Source organism: Artemia franciscana, chromosome 3, assembly GCF_032884065.1.
Source record: "Artemia franciscana chromosome 3, ASM3288406v1, whole genome shotgun sequence".
Taxonomy (NCBI): domain Eukaryota; kingdom Metazoa; phylum Arthropoda; class Branchiopoda; order Anostraca; family Artemiidae; genus Artemia; species Artemia franciscana.
The window spans coordinates 23,752,842-23,776,849 of record NC_088865.1 but is presented as its reverse complement, the minus strand read 5'-3'; the positions used below and the strand labels follow the sequence as shown (position 1 = coordinate 23,776,849).

General features: G+C 34.5%; 1 protein-coding gene across 6 annotated transcripts; it reads left to right on the top strand.

Annotated features, from left to right (window-relative positions):
- Nucleotides 1-11: 11 nt before the first annotated feature.
- On the top strand, nucleotides 12-23,454 carry LOC136025049 (T-cell activation inhibitor, mitochondrial-like). Of its 6 annotated transcripts, none has more exons than XM_065700727.1 (4): nucleotides 12-99; nucleotides 11,255-11,939; nucleotides 17,191-17,396; nucleotides 19,500-23,454. In XM_065700727.1, the coding sequence occupies exons 2-4, from the start codon at nucleotides 11,268-11,270 to the stop codon at nucleotides 20,032-20,034; spliced, it is 1,413 nt and encodes a 470-aa protein (XP_065556799.1). In that variant the 5' UTR covers nucleotides 12-99; nucleotides 11,255-11,267; the 3' UTR covers nucleotides 20,035-23,454. The 6 variants fall into 6 exon arrangements, with proteins under 6 accessions (XP_065556799.1, XP_065556801.1, XP_065556804.1 ...); XM_065700729.1 differs by having other exon boundaries at nucleotides 36-111; XM_065700732.1 differs by having other exon boundaries at nucleotides 49-69.
- Nucleotides 23,455-24,008: the final 554 nt, after the last annotated feature.

Here is a 24,008-nt window from a genome sequence, read left to right as displayed (position 1 = left end):
ATTGGACAAGTAAAAGAACACGGGGCTGGTAACACGGAAATTTTAAAAAAAATACAATGCTTATGTTGCGTACGTGACATTTTTCAGGCAGGTGTTTGGGTAAGAAAATTGGTAATTGCTGGTCATATTGCTTAGGTGGTTTAATAGATTCTTACTTTATTGCATTCAGAAATTTTTGATTATTTAATTTTATTCTGGTTGATTGACCTCTTGCTGTCTCAGAAAAGGGTTAGGTTATGAAAATGAAACTTTCAGGGATGGGTCTACAGGCTAAAGTATGTCCTGGGGAGGTATTTTTAAGTACCTACCTCCACTTCTTCTCCCTCTAGAGGGCTCTGACCTTTGATGACCTTCAATGTGTGCTATAAAAATGAAACCTTGTAAAATAGATCTTCTGCTTGAATGAAGTACAATAAAATTGTTTTCAGCTTCACAACTTTGTTCAATCCCAATTTATAAGGTTTTAAAGACATTTCCTAAATTTCAAAAATAAACATTGATATGGCTCAGAATTCTACTCAAATAACAGGAATTGCATTTTCAGAACTAAAGGCAGAGAAAAAGCAACTGGTAACTGGTAACCAATAGATATTAACACAGAACTTGTCAATAGACCTATGAAACCAGCAACCAAAAAAGCAAGATTGGCACTAAAAACATGTTCTTAATCATTCTTGTTCATTTCAATTAATTGCCTTGTTTCATCACAATTTATTTATCAGTCCTGGTTCAACTTTGCTAAAGTAAGGATGCTGGGACTGTTTTGAAAAATGCATTTCAGTTACATTGATTGAATCTTGTTGTAAGTTTTTCTTCTGATATATATATGTTTTGTTGAGGATGCCTCTTGGACATATTCATTCTAATTAGTTTCCCACTATCTTGCAAAGGAATTCCCTATTGTTCCTCTTGTTTTTGGTGTTTATACTGCAGTGATGATAAATATTGAGCAGTTATTGACCTACGAATAAAGTGAAAATACCTCTAAATGCCATTTTTATGCTCTTTCTGAATATAATAATTGCTGTTCTTGTAAGTTCAGTTTTAAGTCTTTTTTGACCCCTTGAAAATGATAATATCTTTCTGTGTTTTTTTGTCTAAAACAGGTTAAATGATTGTTTTCCAACTTACTATGTCATTATATAATCCATTTTGTCAAAGTTAGATAATCTGCAAGCATGGATTTGTCACAATTAGGCTAATTGGATAAGAAATTCAAAACAATTTCTCTTTTTTTCTATCCACTGTGTTTCTTCTGTTGGCTTTGATATTTTTCAATATATAGTTGAAATAGCAGTGGTAAAATTCTAGTTTAGCTACTTTTTGCTATCTTGGAAAGAGCTATGTTAGGAAAATGAAGCTTTCAGGGATGGGTCTACAGACTAAAGTATGTCCTGGGAAGCTATTTTGAAGTACCTACCTCCACTCCTCCCTCTAGCAGGCCCTAACCTTTGATAACCTTTAAAATTCCTTGTGTAATAAGTGTGAAACCTAGTGATAAGGTCTAATAAGTGAAACCAAGTGAAACCTAGCAAAAAAGATTTTCTGCTTAAATGAAGTACAACAAAACTGTTTTCAGCTTCATAACTTTGCTCAATCCCAATTTATGAGGTTTCAAAGATCTGCAAAAACATTTCATATATTTAGAAAAAACCATTGATATGGCTTAAAATTCTATTCAAAAAATAGGAATTGCATTTTCAGAACTAAAACTAGAGAAACTGACAACTGAAAATTAAGGTGAAATGTTGTTTTGTCAAAATTTCAATAGGTATGTCAAGTAACAAATTTCTAAGACTTGGAAATCAGAAGAGGGTGAACCTTGCTTGTTGGGATTGGGTGACTACAATATCAGAAAACTTTGTTCTTAAATATGCTAATTTAAACAAAAACGACCCCTACAGCTTAGCCTATTTAAATACAATTATTCTGCTTCCCAACACTTGTCTTAGATTAAAACCTAGCCAAGATTCAGTCTGTTGACAATTTAGATACTTTCTTTTTTCTGACTAAGTTTCTATGTTGAAGATTTGACAGTATTTTCCAAGACCATACTACACTAATGACTAACAGTATGTTGGAATTGTGAGTGCTGTACATAATCAAAATTTTAAGCTAATCAAATTCTTATTAAGACAATTTAGACTAATTCAATAGTGAAACAGTCCAGTTTCTAGAGGTATAATAAAGATTTTAAAGTGATGAAATGATTATTAGCTGTCTTACTACTGGGTGTCTTACTCCTAGTGAACTTTTATTTTTTTAACAGAAGTGACCTGCCACTATATATCTACCGAAACTAATCCCATTAGATTCTTTGTTTTATGTTCTTTCCAAATATCATGGTTGCTTTTCTAAAAATAAATCCCCCCCCAGAGACTCCCAGGTATAGCCTTTGGATTCTTAAATACAACATGCAGTATGTTTCTATTAATCAGATTATCATGTTTCCTTCTACTGTTATCCACATTTCAAATCCTTTCAAATAATATATTTGTCAAATAATTGTATTGAAATATTTTTGCAGAATGTTTTTGACCAGGTCAAGAATATGAGAAAGCCAGTTAACAAAGAACACATGGCATGTCACAAGGTAAAATCAAGAGAGAAATATATTATTAGCACTATGTCTAGGGCCATTAGGGGGTGGGAGCACTGCCAGAAAAGCCACCATGATATTTGGCGAGAGTATAAAATAACACTCTAATGGAACTATTTTTATTAGCATACCTCCTTTAGATGTTGTCAGCCCCAACAGAATTTGTGTACTGACTAAAGAATCTACTAGCATAATTCTGTTTTTTCCAATTTTTATTTCTGCACTATACTATACCTTTGCTCTTGTTTCTTGTAGGCACCAGGCTCATGATACTAAATCAAGCCAGTTTGTGAAGAAAGTAAGCAATTTGTTCTATATTACCAAAGGCTATATCTACCCCTATTAAGGGTGGAGAATCTGGCATTCAGTTGGAACAGTAGAGATTACTTTATTTTGGTAAAGCTCTGAAAAGAGGGTGAAATGGTATATTTACCTTAAAACAATGTTTACCAATAAATAACACTGTTTATTATTTATTTCATCTGTAGAGGTTCATAGTTCAAAGTGAACACATCTGTCTTAAAGATGGTATTTTAATCACATTATCAGCTTTTTCAGTGAATTCTAATCCCAATGAAACAGGATAAATTTTGCAATATTTGTCAAAGAATTAGCCTATGGTTGCTGACCTTTACTTTACAAGATAAGGGAGACTAAAGCTTTACTCATATTTCTTCACAAAAGCATACAGCTAAGTATTCAGTTAAGTTCTTTACATTTGCGTGTAAGAGCATCATTTAAATCAGTGAAGCTTTGGTCTTTTGAATAGCATAGAAAATTCCACCTATATGCTACTCTTGCTAAGAAAAATTGTGCTGATGGTAGACTTTTGGGAGGTCTTGCAACTTGCATGAAATCTGCTATTCATTGGGTGCTTGCAGATTGCAGTGATTACTTTTTTGTCGTCAAAGTTGATAACATGTTTATCTAAAATGTATATTTGCCTACTGATTACCATAATGATACATTTAAGCATCTTTTTAATCTTGCCTCTGAAAAGTTATGTAGAGGCATTTTGAGGACAATTTCTAGTAATTCCAAATGTCCAATAGTTAAAGATCTAGTCTAAGTGCTCCATATATCCACTCTCCTCTGGATATCAAATTCATTAAGATCCAGTTACCCATTCTTAAGTTAAAAATACCTCAATTTTTCTAATTTTTCCAAATTAACAGCCCCCAGGTCCCCCAAAGAGAATGGGTCCATTCCAATTATGTCAATCATGTATTTATCATTTGTGCATATTCTTTCCATCAAGTTTCATCCCAATCTCTCTACTCTAAGCGTTTTCCAAGATTTCCAGTTTCCAAGATTTCTGTTTCCCCCCTCCAGCCCCCTGTGTCCCCGGATCCGATTCAAATTGAAAATGGTGCATATGAGACATCATATCTTTCTATATATCAAGTTTCATGAAGATCCGATCACCCATTCATGAGATAAAGATACCTCAATTTCCATGTTTTCCAAGATTTCCGGTTTCCCCCTCCAACTCCCCCAATGTCACCGGATCTGGTCGGGATTTAAAAATAAGAGCTCTGAAGCACAGGGTCCTTCTAAATATCAAATTTCATTATGATCTGATCACCCATTTGTAATTTACAAATACCTCATTGTTTCTGATTTATCTGAATTACCCCCCCCCCCAACTCCCCCAAAGAGAGAGGATCCGGTCTGGTTATGTCAGTCATGTATCTTAGACTTGTGCTTATCCTTCCCACCAAGTTTCATCCTGATCTCTCCACTCTAATTCATTTCAGTTACTAGTTGCTTTTTCTCTGCCTTTAGTTCTGAAAATGTAATTCCTGTTATTTGAGTAGAATTTTGAGCAATATCAATGTTTTTTTTCAAAATTTAGGAAATGTATTTGCATATCTTTAAAACCTTATAAAATGGAATTGAGCAAAGTTATGAAGCTGAAAACAATTTTGTTAAACTTCAATTAAGCAGAAGATATATTTTGCAAGGTTTCACTTTTGTAACACACATATTTTTAAAGGTCATCAAAGGTCAGGGCCCTCTAGAGGGAGAAGGAGTGGAGGTATTTGCTTCAAAATACCTTCCTTGGACATACTTTGGTCTATAGATTCATCCCAGAAAGTTTCATTTTCCAAAATAAGAGCTCTGAAGCACAAGGTCCTTCTAAATATCAAATTTCATTATGATCTGATCACCCATTTGTAAGTTACAAATACCTCATTGTTTCTGATTTATCTGAATTACCCCCCCCCTCAACTCCCCCAAAGAGAGAGGATCCGGTCCGGTTATGCCAGTCACGTATCTTAGACTTGTGCTTATCCTTCCCACCAAGTTTCATCCTGATCTCTCCACTCTAATTCATTTCAGTTACTAGTTGTTTTTTCTCTGCCTTTAGTTCTGAAAATGTAATTCCTGTTATTTGAGTAGAATTTTGAGCCATATCAATGTTTTTTTTCAAAATTTAGGAAATGTGTTTGCATGTCAATACAGTCACGTATCTCACGTCTAAGATACGTGGCTGGCATAACTGGACCAGATCCTCTCCACTCTAATTAATTTCCAAGATTTCCACCCCCCCTCCCACCAAATCCCCCAACGACATTGGATCCAGTCGGGGTTTAAAATAAGAGATCTGAGTTACGCAGTCCTTCTAATTATGAAATTTTATTAAGATTCAATCACTCTTTTGTAACTTAAAAATACCTAAATTTTTTTCTAATTCTTCAGAATTAACCTCCCTCCAACTCCCCCGAAGAGAGTGGATCCATCCTGGTTATGTCAATCACATACCCAGGACTTGTGCTTATTTTTCTCACCAGTTTCATCCTGATCCCTCCACTCTAAGCGTTTTCCAAGGTTTTAGGTTCCCCCCTCCAACTCCCCCCAATGTCACCAGATCTGGTCAGAATCTAAAATAAGAGCTCTGAGACACGATATCCTTCCAATTATCAAATTTCAAGATCTGATCACCCATTTGGAAGTTGAAAATACCTCATTTTTTCAAATTTTTTCTAATCACTTGGTAGATACCAAGTGTCATAAAAACGAAAAGACTCTTAAAAAACGAAAAGCACTTGGTAGATACCAAGTGTCATAAAAACGAAAAGACTCCAATAAATGCACATCTTTCAGACACATAGGTATATCAACCAGTTTATGCAAGCTTTATAAAATACTGTTCAAGAAAGAGCTGGAAGAATTGTTGCATGCCTCCATGCCAATTTGATTTCAACATGGCATTGGATGTGCGGATGCTCTTGTGGTTGTTGCTAATGCTCTGCATGATGCTTCTTATAAAGGTAGTTCTCTTGCCTTGGTGTGTCATGATGTTTACAGCACCCTGACTCCCTTATCCACCCCCTTTAGCTATTAAGGGCTGATAAAAGAGGAGTAAATCTGGCTATTATCAGATCTCAAAGGGATATGCATGATAAGGTACAAGACCAACTTAAAATCCCTCTTAAGAATGATGGAATGGCAAGGCTGCTGGATAGAAGTGTACCAGTTAAGAAAGGAGCCAAGAAAGATGTCATTGCCTTACTTTATTTTCTCAATAAATATGTATTCAAAGCTGAAGACCAGTGTCAGATGTCTTGCGTTCTTTCTGGCCTTGTGTTCAAACTTTAGACGGAATTTCTACAACTTTCAAAAACTTTAAAACAGAATACTTTAAATCTGGTCTTGAGTTCAATGCTGAAAAGTCTGATGTAATGATTTTTAACTGGAAAGATCTACTTCCTGATGAAATTGTAGCCTACTTGAAAATTCAAAGATCTCTCTGTCTGACCAAATTGTTTATCTTTGTATTCCCATTGGATGCTCTTTCATCACCTAACAGAACATGTCAAATGATGTGTATCAGCTTCAAATCCTTCCATAGTTTCTGCTGAGATTTTTCAATTGCTGTTAACTGTCAACATTGTACAATACTGTTTCTCTCCCCCACATCCTCTAGATCGGAACCTTCTGAAAGATTCTCACACATGCTGATAGATTGAAAATCTGCTCCATTTTCTTCTGCTTTGCAAAATACCTACTGTGATATCTAATTTAGACATATAGTCCAAAGTTCATCAATTATTTTCATATAGCAGATCCTATTATAGCAGTTGCTAAGGTTATGGAAAACATTACCCAAAAAGATTTCAAAACATGCTTGGAACAAATTTCTTCTACACTAATTACCTTGTCATAGTTTTATAATGCTCTTTTTTTTGTCATTTTCTTTTTGTATGCAGCCTGGTTTACAGTAAATATTAATTATAATAATAATTTATCATTATTTTCATACAGCAGATCCTATTATAGCGGTTGCTAAAGCTATGGAAAAACACCACCGAAAAATATTTCAAAACTTGCTTTGAAAAAACTTCTTCTACACTAGGTGTAGAAGGTGTCATAGTTTTTTTTTTTTTTTTTTTTTTTTTTTTTTTTTTTTTTGTAGCATTCTGTCATTTTTCTTTTTGTATGAAGCCTGGTTGACAATAAATATTAATAATAATAATAATTTCTTATTTTTCCTATCTGATTTCTGCCCTATCTGATATTAGCATGGACACTCCGAAAAGCAGATGAAAATTTACTAGATGTTTTCCAGAGAAATTGCCTACGGATTGTTCTGGGTACCCGGCTGACTGACCGTATTTCAAACAGTAGGTTGTACGAAAAGTGTGGTTCAATCCCGCTTTCTGGGGCTATAATGAAAGAAAGGTTGAGATGGCTAGGCCACGTTCTACGGATGAAGGATGACAGATTACCGAAGATTGTCCTTTTTGGCCAACCGTCTGGGGCTACACGGAAAGCAGGTCGTCCTTGTCTGGGTTGGGAGGATGTCATAAATAAGGATTTAAAGGAAATGGGAACTTCCTGGGAGGGTGTAAAGAGGGAGGCTTTAAATAGATTAGGTTGGAGGAGGAGCGTGCGTAGCTGTGTTGGCCTCAGGCGGCTTGGTGCTGCAGTGAGTTATTAGTAGTAGTAGTAGTAGATTTCTGCCCTATCAATAATCTGGTTGATGGGGTGGCAGTACCGTTAAACTTGAAGCAAACTCTGAAAATATAATAATTTTTTCTATTTGTGCCAGTATTTACCAAGCCAATACAGTAAACAAGCAGAAACACAGTAGAGTCGGATAACCTACCAGAGGAGACAGGCCACGTTGAGTTTTCAAATGACAGCTTTGCGAGATGCAACACCTCCATTGGTGGACTAGAGGTAAACCAGGCCTTAAAATTTTTAGCAGCTTGGGATCATGAGTTCTTTAAAGAAAAAAAAGATCTTACTTAATCATATTCAGAAATCTGTGTTTTCCTAAATTTTAGTGTTAATTCTAGTTTTGTTGATTTTTCAGAGTCACGAACTATTATCGTTTGCTGTTTGGTAAAAGTGACTGTGTCATGTTACTATTTAAATAGAATCAAATCAATGTACACAATCTCAGGGTAGTGGTTCTACAAGGTATGGTTAGTCAAGATCTGGCAGTTTATTTTTTTTAATAGTTTCTTTTAGACATGAAAATGTCCACTTTAATTACCTGCTCAACAGAAACACTGATCATAGTACTCATTTAAAGAAGCTAGGAATATGTCAACTTAATTAATTTCTATTCACTGGGAGGGAGTTGTTCAGGCCCTTGGTAATTTCAAAATCACAAATCAATCCAAAGGAGCTTTAGAAGTAAATGAACTTGGCTTGATGAACTTGATAACTCATTGAACTCATAATTTAACTATTTCATTGAGCCTTCTTCATTGATGCAATTTCAGATGCAAGTGATAATGATGACTAGGATAAAGCAGAATTTTTCTACAAAGTCTTGGTATCAGTTTGCAATAAACTTTCTAGTTTTATCCTAATTAGGGATTTGTCTCTGAAGTTTCTATTTTTCATTCATTTAGAGATTCAAGTTATAGTAAAGAAGAAAGACTTGAGGAACTAACCAGCTTATAAGCAAATATAATGTAGGTCTTGATAGTTTCTCTGGATCTGATCATATCACTTATTTGTTCAATCATATTTTTAACATTGGCGTTGGTCATTAACCTGCAGTTATTAAACCTTTTTGAGGTTCTAATTCTGATTCTCGAATTACATAACATTTTAAAATGTTTCTGTATTCTTTAAAGCTATGGAAAGGCTTGTTGTTAACTGCATCTGGGACCTTTTTCTCAACAGAAGAATCCTTGGACAGATATTCTATCTTAAGTTGCATACTGTTTTAATGGTAGAACAATGACTGTGTACATTGGAGTTTACTAATCTTCGCATGTACATGTTCTAAGCGGTGTTTCATGCTGAAATTGTCTCAGACCTATGGTTTTTATAATTTGCTTAAATGACTTTCCATCTCTTTTTAACTCATCCAAAGCTCAAATGTCAGTAGACAATACAAAAGTATATGAATTAGTAAATTCTTCCAAGCATATAGTTTCCCATTAAAGTCATCTTGTGACTTTTATTGATTAGTATTTTCAAAATTACATAATTAAATACCCGTCAAAATATAAGAAAGATAATATTTATGTTATGAGGGACAGTCCTTACTAATTTTATTATTTTGGTGATTAACCAATAAATTCTGTTGGCGTCTCAACAGAGCTGTCACTGAAATTCAACTTGAATGATTTTGAAGTCTGTACAAGACTTTGGTTTTTCCAGATTTGACTGTTGTTCTTCTTTGTTTTACCTTTTGAAACACATAAACTATTACAAGATAAAATCCTAAGACAACTGCTTCTAAACATCTTCTATCTGAAAAAACATGAAATATGTAATAGGCATCTCACCACAGCCACCCTTAGTTGTAAGTGATGACATTGCCATGAATTGTAGTTATAACCCTGAATATAGACGAATGTTAATCAACAATCCCCCTCAACATCCCTAAAAAGTTTCAACCTATTTCTCTTAGGTGTTCCTGAGGTATCGCAGATAAACACTTCTGCCACGCTAAATGCGCAAAGTGTCTTTTTATTTAGTTCAACATTCTCCTCAACATGGCATGAAAATCTTAATTCAATACCCTTAGCTGTTCCTGAAATAATGCAGGTATGTCCTTCCATTCCAACCATCCGTATGCACATGGTGTCTTTTGGTTCAGCTTAACATCCCCTTTAGTATGCCCTGAAAGGTTAACTTAATACCCTTAGCCAATCCTACGATATTGCATATACGCCCCTTTAACAACCTAGGTGCACATAGTTTCTTTTTCATTTAGTTCAACATCCTCCTCAGCGTGCTCTGGAAGTTGCAATTTAATAAACTGAATCATTGCTTAGATGTTGGAGATGCGCCCTTTGACAAGCTTGGATGTATGTATTGTATTTTGGTAAAAATTTCTGTAACAACATGCCCTGGAACACTGGCGTAATTTTGTAAAATTCTGGGGGAGGGGGGCAAAGCTGGATCCAATTTTCCCAAATTAAGTGAAAATGACAGTGAAAACTATAAAATGATCCATGTATTACTACCATAAAAGCAAAGATATACTAAAGAAACTAACTTGTTTCTCTGGATACTTGAATTATGCAGGCTTATCTTAGTTTTGACAAGATTTTTACAGAAACAAAATTTCAGCTGGGGGGGCAAACTTGGGCATGGAGGGGGCAGCTGTCCCCTGTCCCATAGCAAATTTTGCCCTTTCTCTGGATAACACCCTTTGCTGTTCCTGGGATATTACACAGACGCCCTTTTGACTAACTGAATTCAAATAGTGTATTTTGATTTATTTTTACATCCTTCTTAACTTTCCCTGAAAGTTTTAGCTTAATAACCTATTCTGTTACTGAGATATTGCATCTATGTATCATTTGGCAACCTCAATTCGCTTAAACTCTTTCAATTTAGCTCAATAGTTGTATTAGTAATAGTAGCTGGAGTTGTAGCAGTACCAATAGAAGTAGCAGTCAAAGTCGCAATTACAGTAGTTGTAGTAGTTGTAGTCCCAAGCAGTGACCCTCGCAATCGCAAATAGTTGCAGTCACAAGCAGTTGTCGTCGCAACTTCGAGCAATCGGAGTCACAGCAAGTAGTCGCAGTCACAGTCGTATCAAATCGCAGTCATGGGTGCAAGTAGTTGCAGTCACAAGAATATATAATTGCAAGGTGCTGTAGTCGCAAGTAGTTGCGGTCATACGTATTCGCAGTAAAATTAGCCACAGTCATAGTCGTTCGTTAGTCGCAGTTACAAGTTGTCGCAGTAGATGTAGTAGTTGTATAAGTAGCAGCAGTAGTAATAGCAATAGCAGTGGTAATAGTAGTAGAATACACATGTCTTTTGGTTTGTTCAATATCCCTTTTAACGTGCCCTGAAAGTTTCAACTTAATGCTCTAAGACATTCCCGAAATGTTACTGTTTGGTGCTGCTGTGAGTTGTTAGTAGAAGTAGTAAAGGACATAGCACTTTATAAGTTTGTACACATGTAAAGGGTATGCTTTTTTTTCACCGAAAAGGGGCATACTCTTGACAAATTATTTCAATTTCGAAAACATAACTAGGCAAAGACAATTTGCTTATCAAGTAGCACATTAAGCAAGCTAGTACATAACTACAAATGTTGTATTAACTCACAAGCTCAAAAGTCCGCCCTTAAAATGCTCAAATAGCATTTTACAGATGATAACATATTTATGAAGAATTGTGTTTTGTTTTAAGTAAATAATCACGCTTTGTTTATTATTCTAGCTGTAGCTCAAAGATGTGCCATTTCAATATTCGAAACTTGCGGCTGCCACTCGTATTCCAACAACGATGCGTTTCTTCTGGTGATGTTAGCACGGCTTTGAGACCTTTTTATTTTGCTGTGCATCCAGATTTCTTTGGAAATCATCCAAGAGAAAAGGCAGTGAACGAGAATTCTCTTAAGCAACTCAATGGATTTCTGGATGGGCTGGTCAAAAGAGGACAAGTACCATCTGTGATGAATTTGAAGTTCTTCTTAAGGAAAAAGAAACCTGAAAATATATTTCAACCAATTACAGTAAAACTAAATAATAAGAATATAAAATCAACAGTTGAATCTATCCTGGAAGCTTGTGATTTGCCATTAGATGCTGCCAAAAATCTGAAAGAAAATAAAGTACAAATGTTGAAGTTTCAATCAGCTAGTTATGCAGAATCTTTTACCCCAGGGTTTTGGGATGATGTGGAGTTTAAAACTAAGAAGGAGCAAGATGGCCTGGCCAATCTCTCTCGGTGGTTAGAAGCAAATGCAAAAAAATCAAAGGAAGTTTTGAGAGCAGGTCAAGCCGTTCGTGATGAAATAAAACAGTTGTCTGATGAGCTTTTAAAGGAGCTGAAACTTAAAGACTTAAAGTGGGAGTGTGGCTGGAACACTGAACATTTCAAAGGGTGTCTTCGTAGTCTGAAGGTAACGTTTTTTTTTTATTAACCGCAGCAAGGATCCAAATTATGTATAATTTATATGATTCAAAATTCTAAAAATTCGAAAGAGGTTACTGGCCATAAAAGCTTTTTGCCCTGCATTTCAAGATTAAATAATGCATTACTTTTTGCAAGTCGGTTATACAAATGGATGAAAGAGATTCAAATTGCTGTTACTAAAGAAAGTGGCGCTTTTTATTAAACTTAACTCTTTTAACTCACTCAAATATTGAGGCTTTACTGTGGTGACTATCCCTACCTTATTTTTTATCTCTCTAACCTATCTGTTCTCATTCCCACTTGTTTCATTCTTTGTAGCATTAGTTGGCGTTAGGGCACACTCTGGAACTTGCAATTTTTGCAATTCTCGAGAACTTGTAATTTTTCTTAGATTCATCAGATTTAGAAAAAAATACATGTTTACTTTTTTTGAATGTGAATTTTTGTTATCTATAGGGCCGGATAATGGGCGATTGGAACGACTGGGCCCAACCGGGTCCCGCGCTGCCATCAAATTGAATAGTTTTTTTTTTCGAAATTGTGAAACATTCTTAACAATTCCCGCAAGCGTTGCTTCTGGAGAGAGATCATTTTCTAGGCTAAAACGAACTAAAAAACTTTCTGCTATAAACAATGAGTCATGTAAGATTAAATAGTTTAGCAATTATGTTGATTATAACTGAAGACGCAAGGAAATTAAATTTTCGAACAGTTTTAGAAGATTTTATAGAACAAAACTTATCAACATATAAATTCATTTATTCATATTCAGTGAATCTGATTTCAAAATGTATTTTCAGCAGTTTCATAAGATCGAAAGGACAAAAAAGTTACTTAATGTAAGCTCAAAGTTAGTACAAAAAAGGACAAAAGAAGACAAAAACGTAAGCTCCAAACTGGACAGTCAAATGAGACAAGATAAAGAGAACAACCCGATAGATTTAAATGCACGTGGGAAAATCCGAGCAGGTAAGGCAAGTTGCATTGACAAAATTTGGTTGAAGTAATGAGGAAGGAAAATGAAGAAAAAAGAAATATGCAATTAGAATACTGACGAAAACAATAATTACAACGAGTCAACAAAATTGAAGAACAAAAAAAAATGTTGTTACAAGATAAATGGCAGAGAGAATTGCAACAAATCAAAAATGAAAGCAAAAGACAAAGAAATATTTGGTTAGAAGATATACGACAGCGGGAACAAAGGAAAGTGCAGTTAGGATATAAGCTACTGTGAGGATTAGAAGCAACAGCAAGAATCAGAAGTATCAAAAATGAAAGTGATGAACAGAGAATTGTAGGGTTATTAGACACGTGAAAGCAAGTATCAGAATGTGTCGAAAATGACAGAATAAGTCAAAAATGAAAGTGAAGAAAAAAGAAATACCACGTTAGAAGAAAAACGCCATTGCAATCTTCGACGCCAGCAAATTGTAGAACGAAAACCAGTAAAAACCTACAAAGATTTCGTAAACTACGCAAGTGTTAGTTATATGTCCTTGGGACCCTTCAACATTGTATGTATTCACTGTGGAGTCCTCCATTTTCCCGCAAGAAAAGTAGCCAACAAAGGGGATATATTTGAGAGTTGCTGCCTGCTTGGTTGAATTGCTTTGCTACCTATTCATTTCCAAATGAATTGGTTTGGCTTGTTGCAGGACATCACTTGTTCTCAAAGGAGTTCCACAAACATATAAGAAGGTTGAACTCATGTTTTGCTTTAGCTTCATTCAACGTAAATGATGATCAAACCATCAATAGACGTAATGATTTCAGCTTCAAAGCAGCTGAACAAATTTGCTATAAGATCATTTTAGTGGCACGTCCATCATAGACCCCCGAAGGTGAATTTGAACCACGTTCATATGGCCAAATATACTTTTTAAACCCCAATGAAGCTGCTAAATAGCACCTTGCACGTCCTTTAGATCATTGGATCCCTTGGAAGAAATATTGCGAGACGCAAACAACAATGCGAATGGTTACATGATAATACAAAAAGTGGAGGATGATTTAATTCAACCTGTTGCTTCACTGGGGCAACAGCCTCGAATAGAAGATAAGTGACAATGAAAATCAGTATTTAAAAGCCTGCCGCGTATCCGTTTGTCTCCCGGTGCTATATGCATAAATGTATATATATATATATATATATATATATATATATATATATATATATATATATATATATATATATATATATATATATATATATATATATATATATATATATCAGAAGTATACCTGATTAAAATAATTTTAAAAGTTATTGCCTGTTAATTCCTTCAAGCACCTGATCATTTTCTGGCAAGCACATATTTTTTTAATTAAATCAGGCTGATTGATTTTGATATTCATCAGCAAGAGGAAAAGTACCCGATTTTAAATCTCCAAATAGTTTCCCAACTCATAAATGGATCACAAAAATGCCAGCAAGTCGTAGATTTGTCTCACAAATGCAGGTAAAAAAAGAAAAACATTCAACACCACTTGACAAAGTTCATCAGAGATAAAACTCACTCTCTTCCTTCTTTGGTAAAGAAAAATGATATGACCCTGCTTATCGTCATTTTATAAAATGTATGAATGATTTTTATATAGAATTCAATATATAGTCAGATATTCTTTGGGAAACTGGTAAAAAAAAAAGAAAAAACAGGAGTCTTTAGTGGTGGTCCTCAGCGAACAGCTAACTTAAAAAATGTTTTAATCAAGTTGACTACAGTTACTTTTTTTTAAACTATGTTTCATAAAAGAATAATTATGTTTGTAACTTTTTATTTTTATTTTTAAAGAAAACATAAACCTTCAAACGTTTCTGCCAATCCAATAAATGGTCAGATACCAAGTTAGTTCACTGTAAATGCATGTAGTAACATCAATACTCTATCTGACAGACATTAGTTAATTTTGTACACTGGCAAGAAAAGGAACAAATTAGCAAAAAAGCAAATGAGAACAGGAAAAAGAAAAGTCTCTCACAATAGGAAGAAAAAGGATAAGAATGACTAGAAAAAAGGATAAAGGACTCAGCTATAGACAACCAGGGCCAGATCGACTAGGTTCAGGGCCTGATTGGAATTTTCGCGGGGCCCTAAATATATTAAAATTTTAAGTTACATTTAGACTAAAGGTTTTCAGCAAAAGGATCAAAAAGTGCGCTTACTATGTGATCAACTGCCATTGAAACCCATATCTGTGATTGGGCTGCATTGGTAAAGTAAGCAGCTTTGTGAGTGCATGTAAGCTGGTGAAGTTTCTAACAAGGACTAATTGAAAACTATTGCGGAATTTTATGGTTACGAATAATTTTGTAGAAGCCTAGAAATATTTTGAGCTTTTTTAGGCCTGTTTGAGTTGAGATTTGAAGAATAGTGAAATCAAAATATTCTTTGTGGTCTCTGAGATAATTTTAACAGATTCCCAAGCTTTTAGACACCAGAGCTCCGAATCCTGCAGAAATAATATTTGAAGGATGGTTTACCCTTGTATTATAAAAATACTTTTAAGAAAAAAGTGAAATAGTATTTTCTCAACCAAAAACAGTCTCGAGGGTTGGCAGATAAATTTAAGAAAGACAGTCAACGAACTATCCAATGCATGGTCTCCATGATTCATTCAGCTAAATATGAACACATATAAACATTAAAATTAAAACTGTTGGAACATGGCGTAGTTGATTTTATTATTATTTTTCTGGAATTTAATATTGAGGAGCACAAAATATTAAGACATAGAGCTTATAAATTGTCTGCATTCTTGGTTCCGTGTGTTAACACTCTTGTTGATTGTTTCCCAGTTTGTTCCAGGAAGAGTCCTTAACATGCCATGGATTTTCTCCCTCACTAACTATTGAGTTTATATTTGATATTTATCCAACCAATCTGACAATGTACCTGCATACAGATTGTGGTGAAATCTTCGCAAGACTAGCGTGAAGGTCCCCTGCGATAGATTGGGAAATATAATGTTAAAACATACTTTTGGATCGTCTAATATTCCCCCCCCCCCCTCCCCATCTTGGGAATTTTTCCTGTGGATTTGTTGTGATAAATCTATATTATAGTTGATAAAAAAAAAAAGTAGAAGATTGCATTGACATGAAAAGTGGATGCTCATTTTAGTGTAGACTGGCGCCCAATCTATCCTTAATCGGATGTCTTGGGGCTGATCAATGTAAGAGAGCATTATTAACTATTGGTGGTCTATCTTACGCAGCTTGTGACCGTTGTAAAATACATTGTGTATATAAATTTGAAACTATCCTTTGTGAATCTTCTTGATAGTTGCGGTTCAGGTATATTCCCTCCAAGTGTTTTTTTTTTTTTTTTTTTTTTGCGATCAGGGTGCATTTTGTTGACATGCGTGTATCAGCTTTGTTGCTGTTATTTGAATTTTTTGGTTTTCGTTTGTGTATGTGTATGTGTGTGTGTGAGGTTATTATGTGTAAATGTTTTTTTTTATATAATTCTAAAACTCATTTTTCACGGATATTTACATTGTTTTTATTCCTACTTCCGAAGAATGTCACTGACGCCTCAGACCTGAGTTATTACATTTCGTATTTTGTGTTAGTTTGGACGTCGTAAGATAGCTCGATACCTTAAAGAATCGCCCTATCTTGTCCATTACAAGCTTTTTTAGTTTGGGTGGCTGAACTATACAGGGTTGATTGGGCGGTCTTGTCATAACTTTTATAGCTTTGATAAGAGATCCGAATAAGCTACAGAAAACTAAAATTCGACGTCTACTTTCTGGAGATCTTAGAAAAACCATTTAACTTCTCCAGTTTTGTGCCAGAGATAGAAATATTCAGATTTAATGAAACTACCATCATTAGGAAGCGTAAATTTTGTTTCTTGATTGAATTAAGCAGAGCTCTCTTCTTAGAGTTCAAGAAAGAGCAGTCCCCAAAAATATTTTGGGAAACATTAAAAATCAGCTCAAAAAAAGTCTGATTGAATTATTTGACAGCTGATTTTGCTTTACAATTAGTAAGAGATTATAGGTTTACTTCGTTTTAAACTAGTCTCCCGTTAGCTTTTTGAACTGTGGACACTCTAAGATCCCCTATCAGTTATACCAAAATTGCTCCCTGTCATGCTAGAAAAATTTGCTAATGAGCTCTTTGTCTTTGAGACCGTCAGCCGACGCCGAGACTTGCAATAGGACAATTTTAGTATCGAACGTATTTAAGTGCGGCCAAGAAAAAATATTGATTTAAATCGTTTTTATAGTGTCTGGCATCTCATCATCCTAGCGCGATGACTGCATTGGAAAATAGAAGTTTAGTAATTGGCAGTGAAACGGGTGTCAACCAGTTTGGCCATGTATCATTGAACAGTGGAGAAGTTAGACATAATTGGCTTGAATTGATACAAAATGTTGGAAGATATGATGGGGTGTTAAGTAGGATTCCCAGCTGCGAAAAGGGTCTTTCAAGGTAACTTCTTGTTTATACCTGTTGTTCCTACATGTAGCTTCAATTTATTCTTGGCTCAAAATGTTAGGAAAGAAGAATTTAATGCTATATGCTAGTACAAAGGTTATATTTGTTTCCTTTTGTCATAGTTCATCCTATAAGGACAAACAAAACGGGTATGCCGATTTGACTATGTATAAATGCCCTAAGAGCCTCCCATCGCTCGCTCGGAAATTCTCTCTCGATATAAGCCATCGCTTCACTCGCACTGGTGTTTGGGCTTTCAGTCGGAGAGACAACTGTCGGCAATTGACATCAGCACTCGCAGATGTATGTACGAATCAGTTGACTTTAAATTTTGATCTGATATCTTTGGGGGAAAAAAGGTATGGTGGTAGCTAGTTGCCCTCAAGTGTTTTCAGTCGCTTCAAAAAGGGAACTAGAACTTTTTATTTCCTTTCAGATGAGTCCGCTCTTGATCTTCTAGGACCACTGGTTTGGTACGATCGCTCGTGGGGAAAACAAGAACAATTAAATACGCATCCGTTATTTTACTTCTGGTAAAAAAAAAAATCCACATTTTTGAACATAGGAGCTTGAAACCTCTTCAATAGGGTTCTCTGGTATGCTGTATTCTTATGTTCACTTCTAAAAGCCCTGCCACAATGAGGAACAAGAGATGTATTTATTAGACAGAGAAAACAAACAATATTCTGTGAAAGTCGATTGGCTTTGAAAGCGCGAACTTTGTAAAGTTTTTTGGATGGGGCAAATCAGGTATTTTTTTTTTTTAGGGAAGTGGTAATATACATTTAAGAAAGGCTTTTCTTAAATGTATATTTGTTTTGTTTTTACTCCCCCTATGACTAAGGGAAAAAGTTTTTACACCATACTATTGTATAAAAAAAAATTATGAATTCACTATTTTTGCAAGGGAGGGCGAGAATTTGCTGATTTTATATAAATCTTTCAAACTGAACAAAAAATTATAGTAGCGATAATTACTCAAATAAGCATTTCAAATAGCAAATTCCTGATTTTTCAATAATATGAAAAGTTTAACACCGGCAATCAAATTTATCAAAATACCAATTTTTTGGTTGTATTTAAGATGATATTTTCAACGCGAAACCTCTGAAGCGGGGGGGGCAACCCCTAGCCCCCCTGGGTACGGCCTTGTATATACTTATATTAATAGAATCAACTGGTTTTTCTTCTGTTTTTCCAGTGATCTTTGAGCACAGTAGTGATTAGACACTCCATTGGAAACTGAGGATATGACTGTAAAAAAGTATACGAAAATAAGTTTAAAAAAGAAGTTTTTGACGGAAGTAAAGACCAAAATTGAAACTTCAAGTGAAAAATAGTTATTGCTTCTCAATCTATGCAACATGTATTTATAAAACTATGCAAAACTAGCGCTAAAAAATCATTGGCCAAAAATGTCAGGGGGCGGGTTTAAACCCCCACTCCCCCCTCCTGAATAAGGCCTTGATTGAAAGCCTTAAAAATTGGCATCTATTTTTCCGTAGGTTATTTTCCAGACTTCAGATTTAAACACTTTTCTTTTAAAAATGTAAAGTAAATCTTAAGCGTATGCTACTGTTTCTACTTCTTGGAATATCTTTTTTTTTACATTAATTACATTTTTCTGAAATTTCATTCTCCTTTTCGATTTTAAGTTTCTCAGCCCAACAGTTGAAATAGTGACCACATTACGCGCCCATTCTAGTGCCCGTTGGCCACACTTGCAGAGCCGCATTCATTTAATGGCACCTAGGAAATAGTAGCTGTGCTGTTATTAGAATAGCAAATGTTTCAGTTCCTTTTGTCAAAACATTCTCAGCTAACCGAAAAAATTAATATATGGTGGAGGCGACAAAATCTATATTTGTCTTCTGCAAAAATCATTAAAACATTGGATACATCTTTCAGTTTTATGGCGCGATATATCTCAATAAAAGAATCAGCATATGCACACTTCCACACGCCGGGGAAAACTGGGGAATATTTCCCTTTAGGCTGCTCCATAAGACTGTTCAGAAAAATGAATTAAAATTTTTTTGTTCCGTTGTTTTATGGAATTTGGCGATGTTTTATACGGAATAATAATTTTATTTGCAGAGCCCTTCGTGATATTAAAGTTACAAGAAGAAGATTTGGGCCTTCACTCTTAGCCGAAGAATACGAATCTCAACTGAAAAGATTACTGACAGCAATTGGTGATTTCAAGTGCAGACGCACCTTTCCCAGTGGTCTTCCTAGTGATCTATCGTCTTTACAATTGGTTGTTGAAACAGCTGCCGGCCCTCTAATGCTGACACCTACTGGTCAGATTATAACGCCATCTTCAAGCCCTGTTTCTTTGCTTGCGAATTTTATTGTTGAGAATCATTTAAAAGCTTTAGATTTGCTTAATTTGTATGAAGTTGAGCACAAAGAAGAGGAGGAATTGAGGTCAGAATGTATTGAAATGTTTGGGCTTTTTAGTTTGATTAAAGATGATAATATTACACCGAGACAAATGATAGAATTTTTGAAAAATTTGAAAGACAATGCTGATGCGTTGTTTAATATTCGTGGAACGAAAGTCTGTGTGACTAACTATTATTCTGTCTTAGCTGATGGGGAATTGTGCATTCCTTGGAATTTTCACTGAGAAAAAGAAGCATCTATGAAAATAAATTTTTAAATTTATTTTAGATATAAAAAGCAGCCACATTTCGTCTAATGAATTGCATCAAGTCTTGAATGTTTTTTGGGGGGATTTTTTTTTCCTTTAAGACTTTGCTTTTGACAGTTTTTGTTTACCACTCAATCTTGCACCAAGTATCCCCAACTGCTGTCGAGAAATCATCAATGAATTAAATCAACAGAGAGGCTGGATTGAACAAAAATATATATTACACAAAATGCAAAAAGAAGTTTAAACATTTTCTTTTTTAAAACAAATATGTACCTTAGGTGATATAACGCTGAAACTTAGAATCTAAAATTAGAACTACGGATTTTATATTGTTTCTTATTTGCATCATCAGTTAAGGTTCGTTTAGAAACAACTTATCTTCAGAGAATTTAAGTAAACAGTTCTTGAATTTTATAGAGATAGTATAGAGTCTAATCTTAACCGGAAAAAATTAATTATAAAATTTATATAACAATTGATGATTGTAAGCAAAAGGGTCAAATAATAGTATCTGTTTAGTCGTGTTAAACTGGAGCTAAAAAAAAAATGGAATAATTTCTACTCTTTTGTTATCGCTATTTGTTCCAAACCGTGAATAACCAAACCTTGAGGTGTGCTGAATTTGGAGGGCAGAGCATATGTTGATCAATCCTTTCACTTTCACTCCCAGCAAAACCGCTTGAATTTCTACTATATGACTATGTCCCCTTCCCCTAGATTTTGTTTCCTCATCCTAGATTTTGAACAAAAATCATTTCCTAGATTTTGAACAAAAATTCCCCTCCCTGAAATTTCGAAAATTGGCGTCACTGACTATTATTTGATGCTTCATCCCAATAAGTCAGTTGTATTGAACTGGCTTCCCTAGAGTATCTTTTCCCTAGTTGTATCTCCTCCTCTTCCCTACATTTAGAGAAATACCTTTTTCGGTGTATTTTCATTGAAAATTGTGTTATTTGGTATCGTAACTGAAGAAAATGACACATTTGCCTCTTCTCTTTATTTTAAAATGTAATTCAACTTTCACAAATTGGCGTCACTGACTATTATTTGAAGCTTCATCTCAATAAGTCAGTTGTGTTGAAGTCCCTTAGATTAAAAAAAAAAATAACAATAAACAATTGTTCATGAGTGTGCTATGCATGGTTGGGTGCTATTAGACATGAACCGTGGGAAAAGCTCTGGTGAGAAACCAATAAAACAATGTCAGTAGGAAAATCCGACCTGGAAAACAATGTTCAAGGTTTGAGGCCCTCCAGAAAATATCCTATTCTAAGTTAATCGGATGGGTTAGTTTTTTTGTTTTTTTTTTTTTTTTTAATTAAAAGTCTGTTTTGAATATTATTTTGTATGGAAATTGTTTCATGCTCGTTTTTATAATTTGTAAATGATATGGAGTTTGAAATCATACCACTCTAACGTAGTAAATTATATCTTCAATTTTTTAAACTCAGATTCTCTCAGTGTAGTTTTAAGTCGGTAACTAATTTTAAGAAAAGTTATTTTAAGACATTTAAGAGCTTGTAGCAACTGTATCATTTAGTAACTTAGCGCAGGTGCGCTTTATGTTAGATCTCTAGTTATGTTAAGATCTGCCAGAAGTCCTGGATTATATTGATAAAACGGTTCTCTTTTGCCCATCTTATTTATTTTGTAAATAGTTTGTTTTAATTATTTGTATATAATCATTCATTTGTTGTAAAGATTTCATTTTTTCGTGAAAACTTTGTCTTGTAGTTCGAATGTATTTTAGAGCTTCATTTATATTTTTTCTCCTTTTTTGATACTCGTGCGATCTTCCCCTTCAGGAATATTGTTGTTGCTTTTTAATAACACCATCGTCTAGGTATACTAGTGACACCTAAGACTCCTTTTAGTTTGAATAAACGCTCGTTGTTTCATGTATATTTCATAAAGCTGATTTCTTTTTACCACTTTTTATACTCGATTTGTTTGTCTAAAACGAAAATAGCTGCAATTTGGATTACCTGAAACCAGGATGACTTTTAAATTCTTTCTATCCCCAGACTCGGCAAACTTAAGAAATTATCTGATGTCAGTTGGTATATTAACCATATGCTGCGGAATGAGAAATTTCCCAGAAACTTAAAGCATGAGAAAGTCTCAATTTTTTTATGGCTGCAAGTGCTGTGTGATAGCAGCTAAAAATAGTTCTGTCAGAGACTGTCAATATACAGAATACAGAAAAAAAAATAGTATTTTGTGGAATTGTTAGTTTTGCATCGTTTGTTTACAAGTGTAGAAAGGCAGAAACTTGGTATATTCCACCTCGTCTAGAGATCAGAGTTCAAATAAGAAGTGAGATTTAACGATGTGTTCAAAATTAATGCGAAGCGGATTGATTTCTGGAACTCAAAAATATAAACTGAAATAACTTCCCATAGTAAGATTCAATTTGGCTGTAAATTAATTCCTGAAAACTTTACGCTTGTGACAAGTCCACTTTAAAGTCCAATAGACTATTTTTTACAAATAAGTTAGCCCTTATAGTTCTAAAGAGATGCACAAACAGTATTGCCAATCATGAATAAGAACAATTGAAAGATACTAACGTCCATTACAGAGAAGAAGAAAAAAACAAGATAAAAAAAACGCTTGCTTGTTCTGTGCGAAATTCTTCTTAGCTAATAAATGATCATCGTGGCAGGAGTTTATTTTTGGTCTGTTGTAAACTTGTTTGGAAATAATTGACCTACAATGTGACTGTAATAATTAGATTTGTTGTTAAAGTTGATAAATCGACCTGTTTCCAAACGATTATTTTTCCTTTTCTAATTAATGAATTTGTTTTGTTTTAATATTTATGTGAAAAGAGCTTAGACTTGGTTTATATTCCTGGCTTAGTACTATTATCTTCTCTTCATATAATTTGTTTTAGTTCTCTAAATATTTTGATGTGTTATTATAAAGGAAAAGGGGATTTTCTTTTCCAAGTTTTTATTTCAGCCTTATTATATCCTCGTTTTTCTTTTCTCTAGTTTCGAAAATTAAGAAAGTAACAGTCGAAGGTTACTTGGAACTACGGGTCTCCTAATTTACTGCCTTGTTTCTAAATCGTGTCTTCTCTCGAAATGTCCACCTTCCCCGCTCCCACACGCACGCAAAATTCAACGTATGGGCCTAATTCAAGGTTTTCTCTCATTATAATGGGGAAAGGGTAATTTTCAAATATTATTCTATATTTTTTTTTTCTTTTTTCTTGAAACTTTTTACTTCAGAAATTACAAAAGTTAGTTTCACTGTGTACTATTAAACAGAATTTTTATATTGTATGTAAAAAAAAATATAAAGCTAAAACCCACCTATTGTAGATAATTTACCATGTTTGAGTGCTTGCATGACCGTACCTTTAGTTATTTTACAAATTGTATGCATTTTTTTTGTTACTGCTATTTAGTTGTCATTGCTTCATTCGAAAGTGTGTAAGCGTTTGGCGGTCAATTGGGTATTTATTTTACTAATTGTGGGATGTTTTCGAGTTGATAGTTTCTATGTATTTATTGGGATTGGGATAGACTCCCCGTAGAAAATTCTCCCCTTATGTAACATTGAGCAGCCAAAGGTAAATTAAGACAAATAAAAAGAACGAAGAAAAGTATATAATGCCTCATTGTGTAGGCGGAGGGGATTCCAGATGCCTAAAAGAGTGCATTTCAATGTCCAAATTGTTTAAATCTTCATCATGAGCCTTCGTATAAATATAAAAAGGGTATGGAGGGGACAGATGCCCCCCCATGTGGAGGGGAGTCTATTTTAATGCCAAAAGCCTTCAGATAAATATAGAATGAGTTCTAAGAAAGGGAAGAGGTAGAAATTGATATCTAATCCCTCTTGAATGCCGGCATTTTTTCTAGCCTATGCCTTCATTATTGGTAATAAGAGAGGAGGTAATAGTACTCACCCTATAGCGACAATCTTTTTCTACG

Bases quoted from the DNA above. Each gene is read 5' to 3' on its own strand.
- LOC136025049 (XM_065700727.1), top strand. From the start codon at position 11,268: ATGTGCCATTTCAATATTCGAAACTTGCGGCTGCCACTCGTATTCCAA. The intron at 11,940-17,190 runs GTAACGTTTTTT...TCGTTTTTATAG, and splicing joins GGTGTCTTCGTAGTCTGAAG to TGTCTGGCATCTCATCATCC. The intron at 17,397-19,499 runs GTAACTTCTTGT...TTTTATTTGCAG, and splicing joins TGCGAAAAGGGTCTTTCAAG to AGCCCTTCGTGATATTAAAG.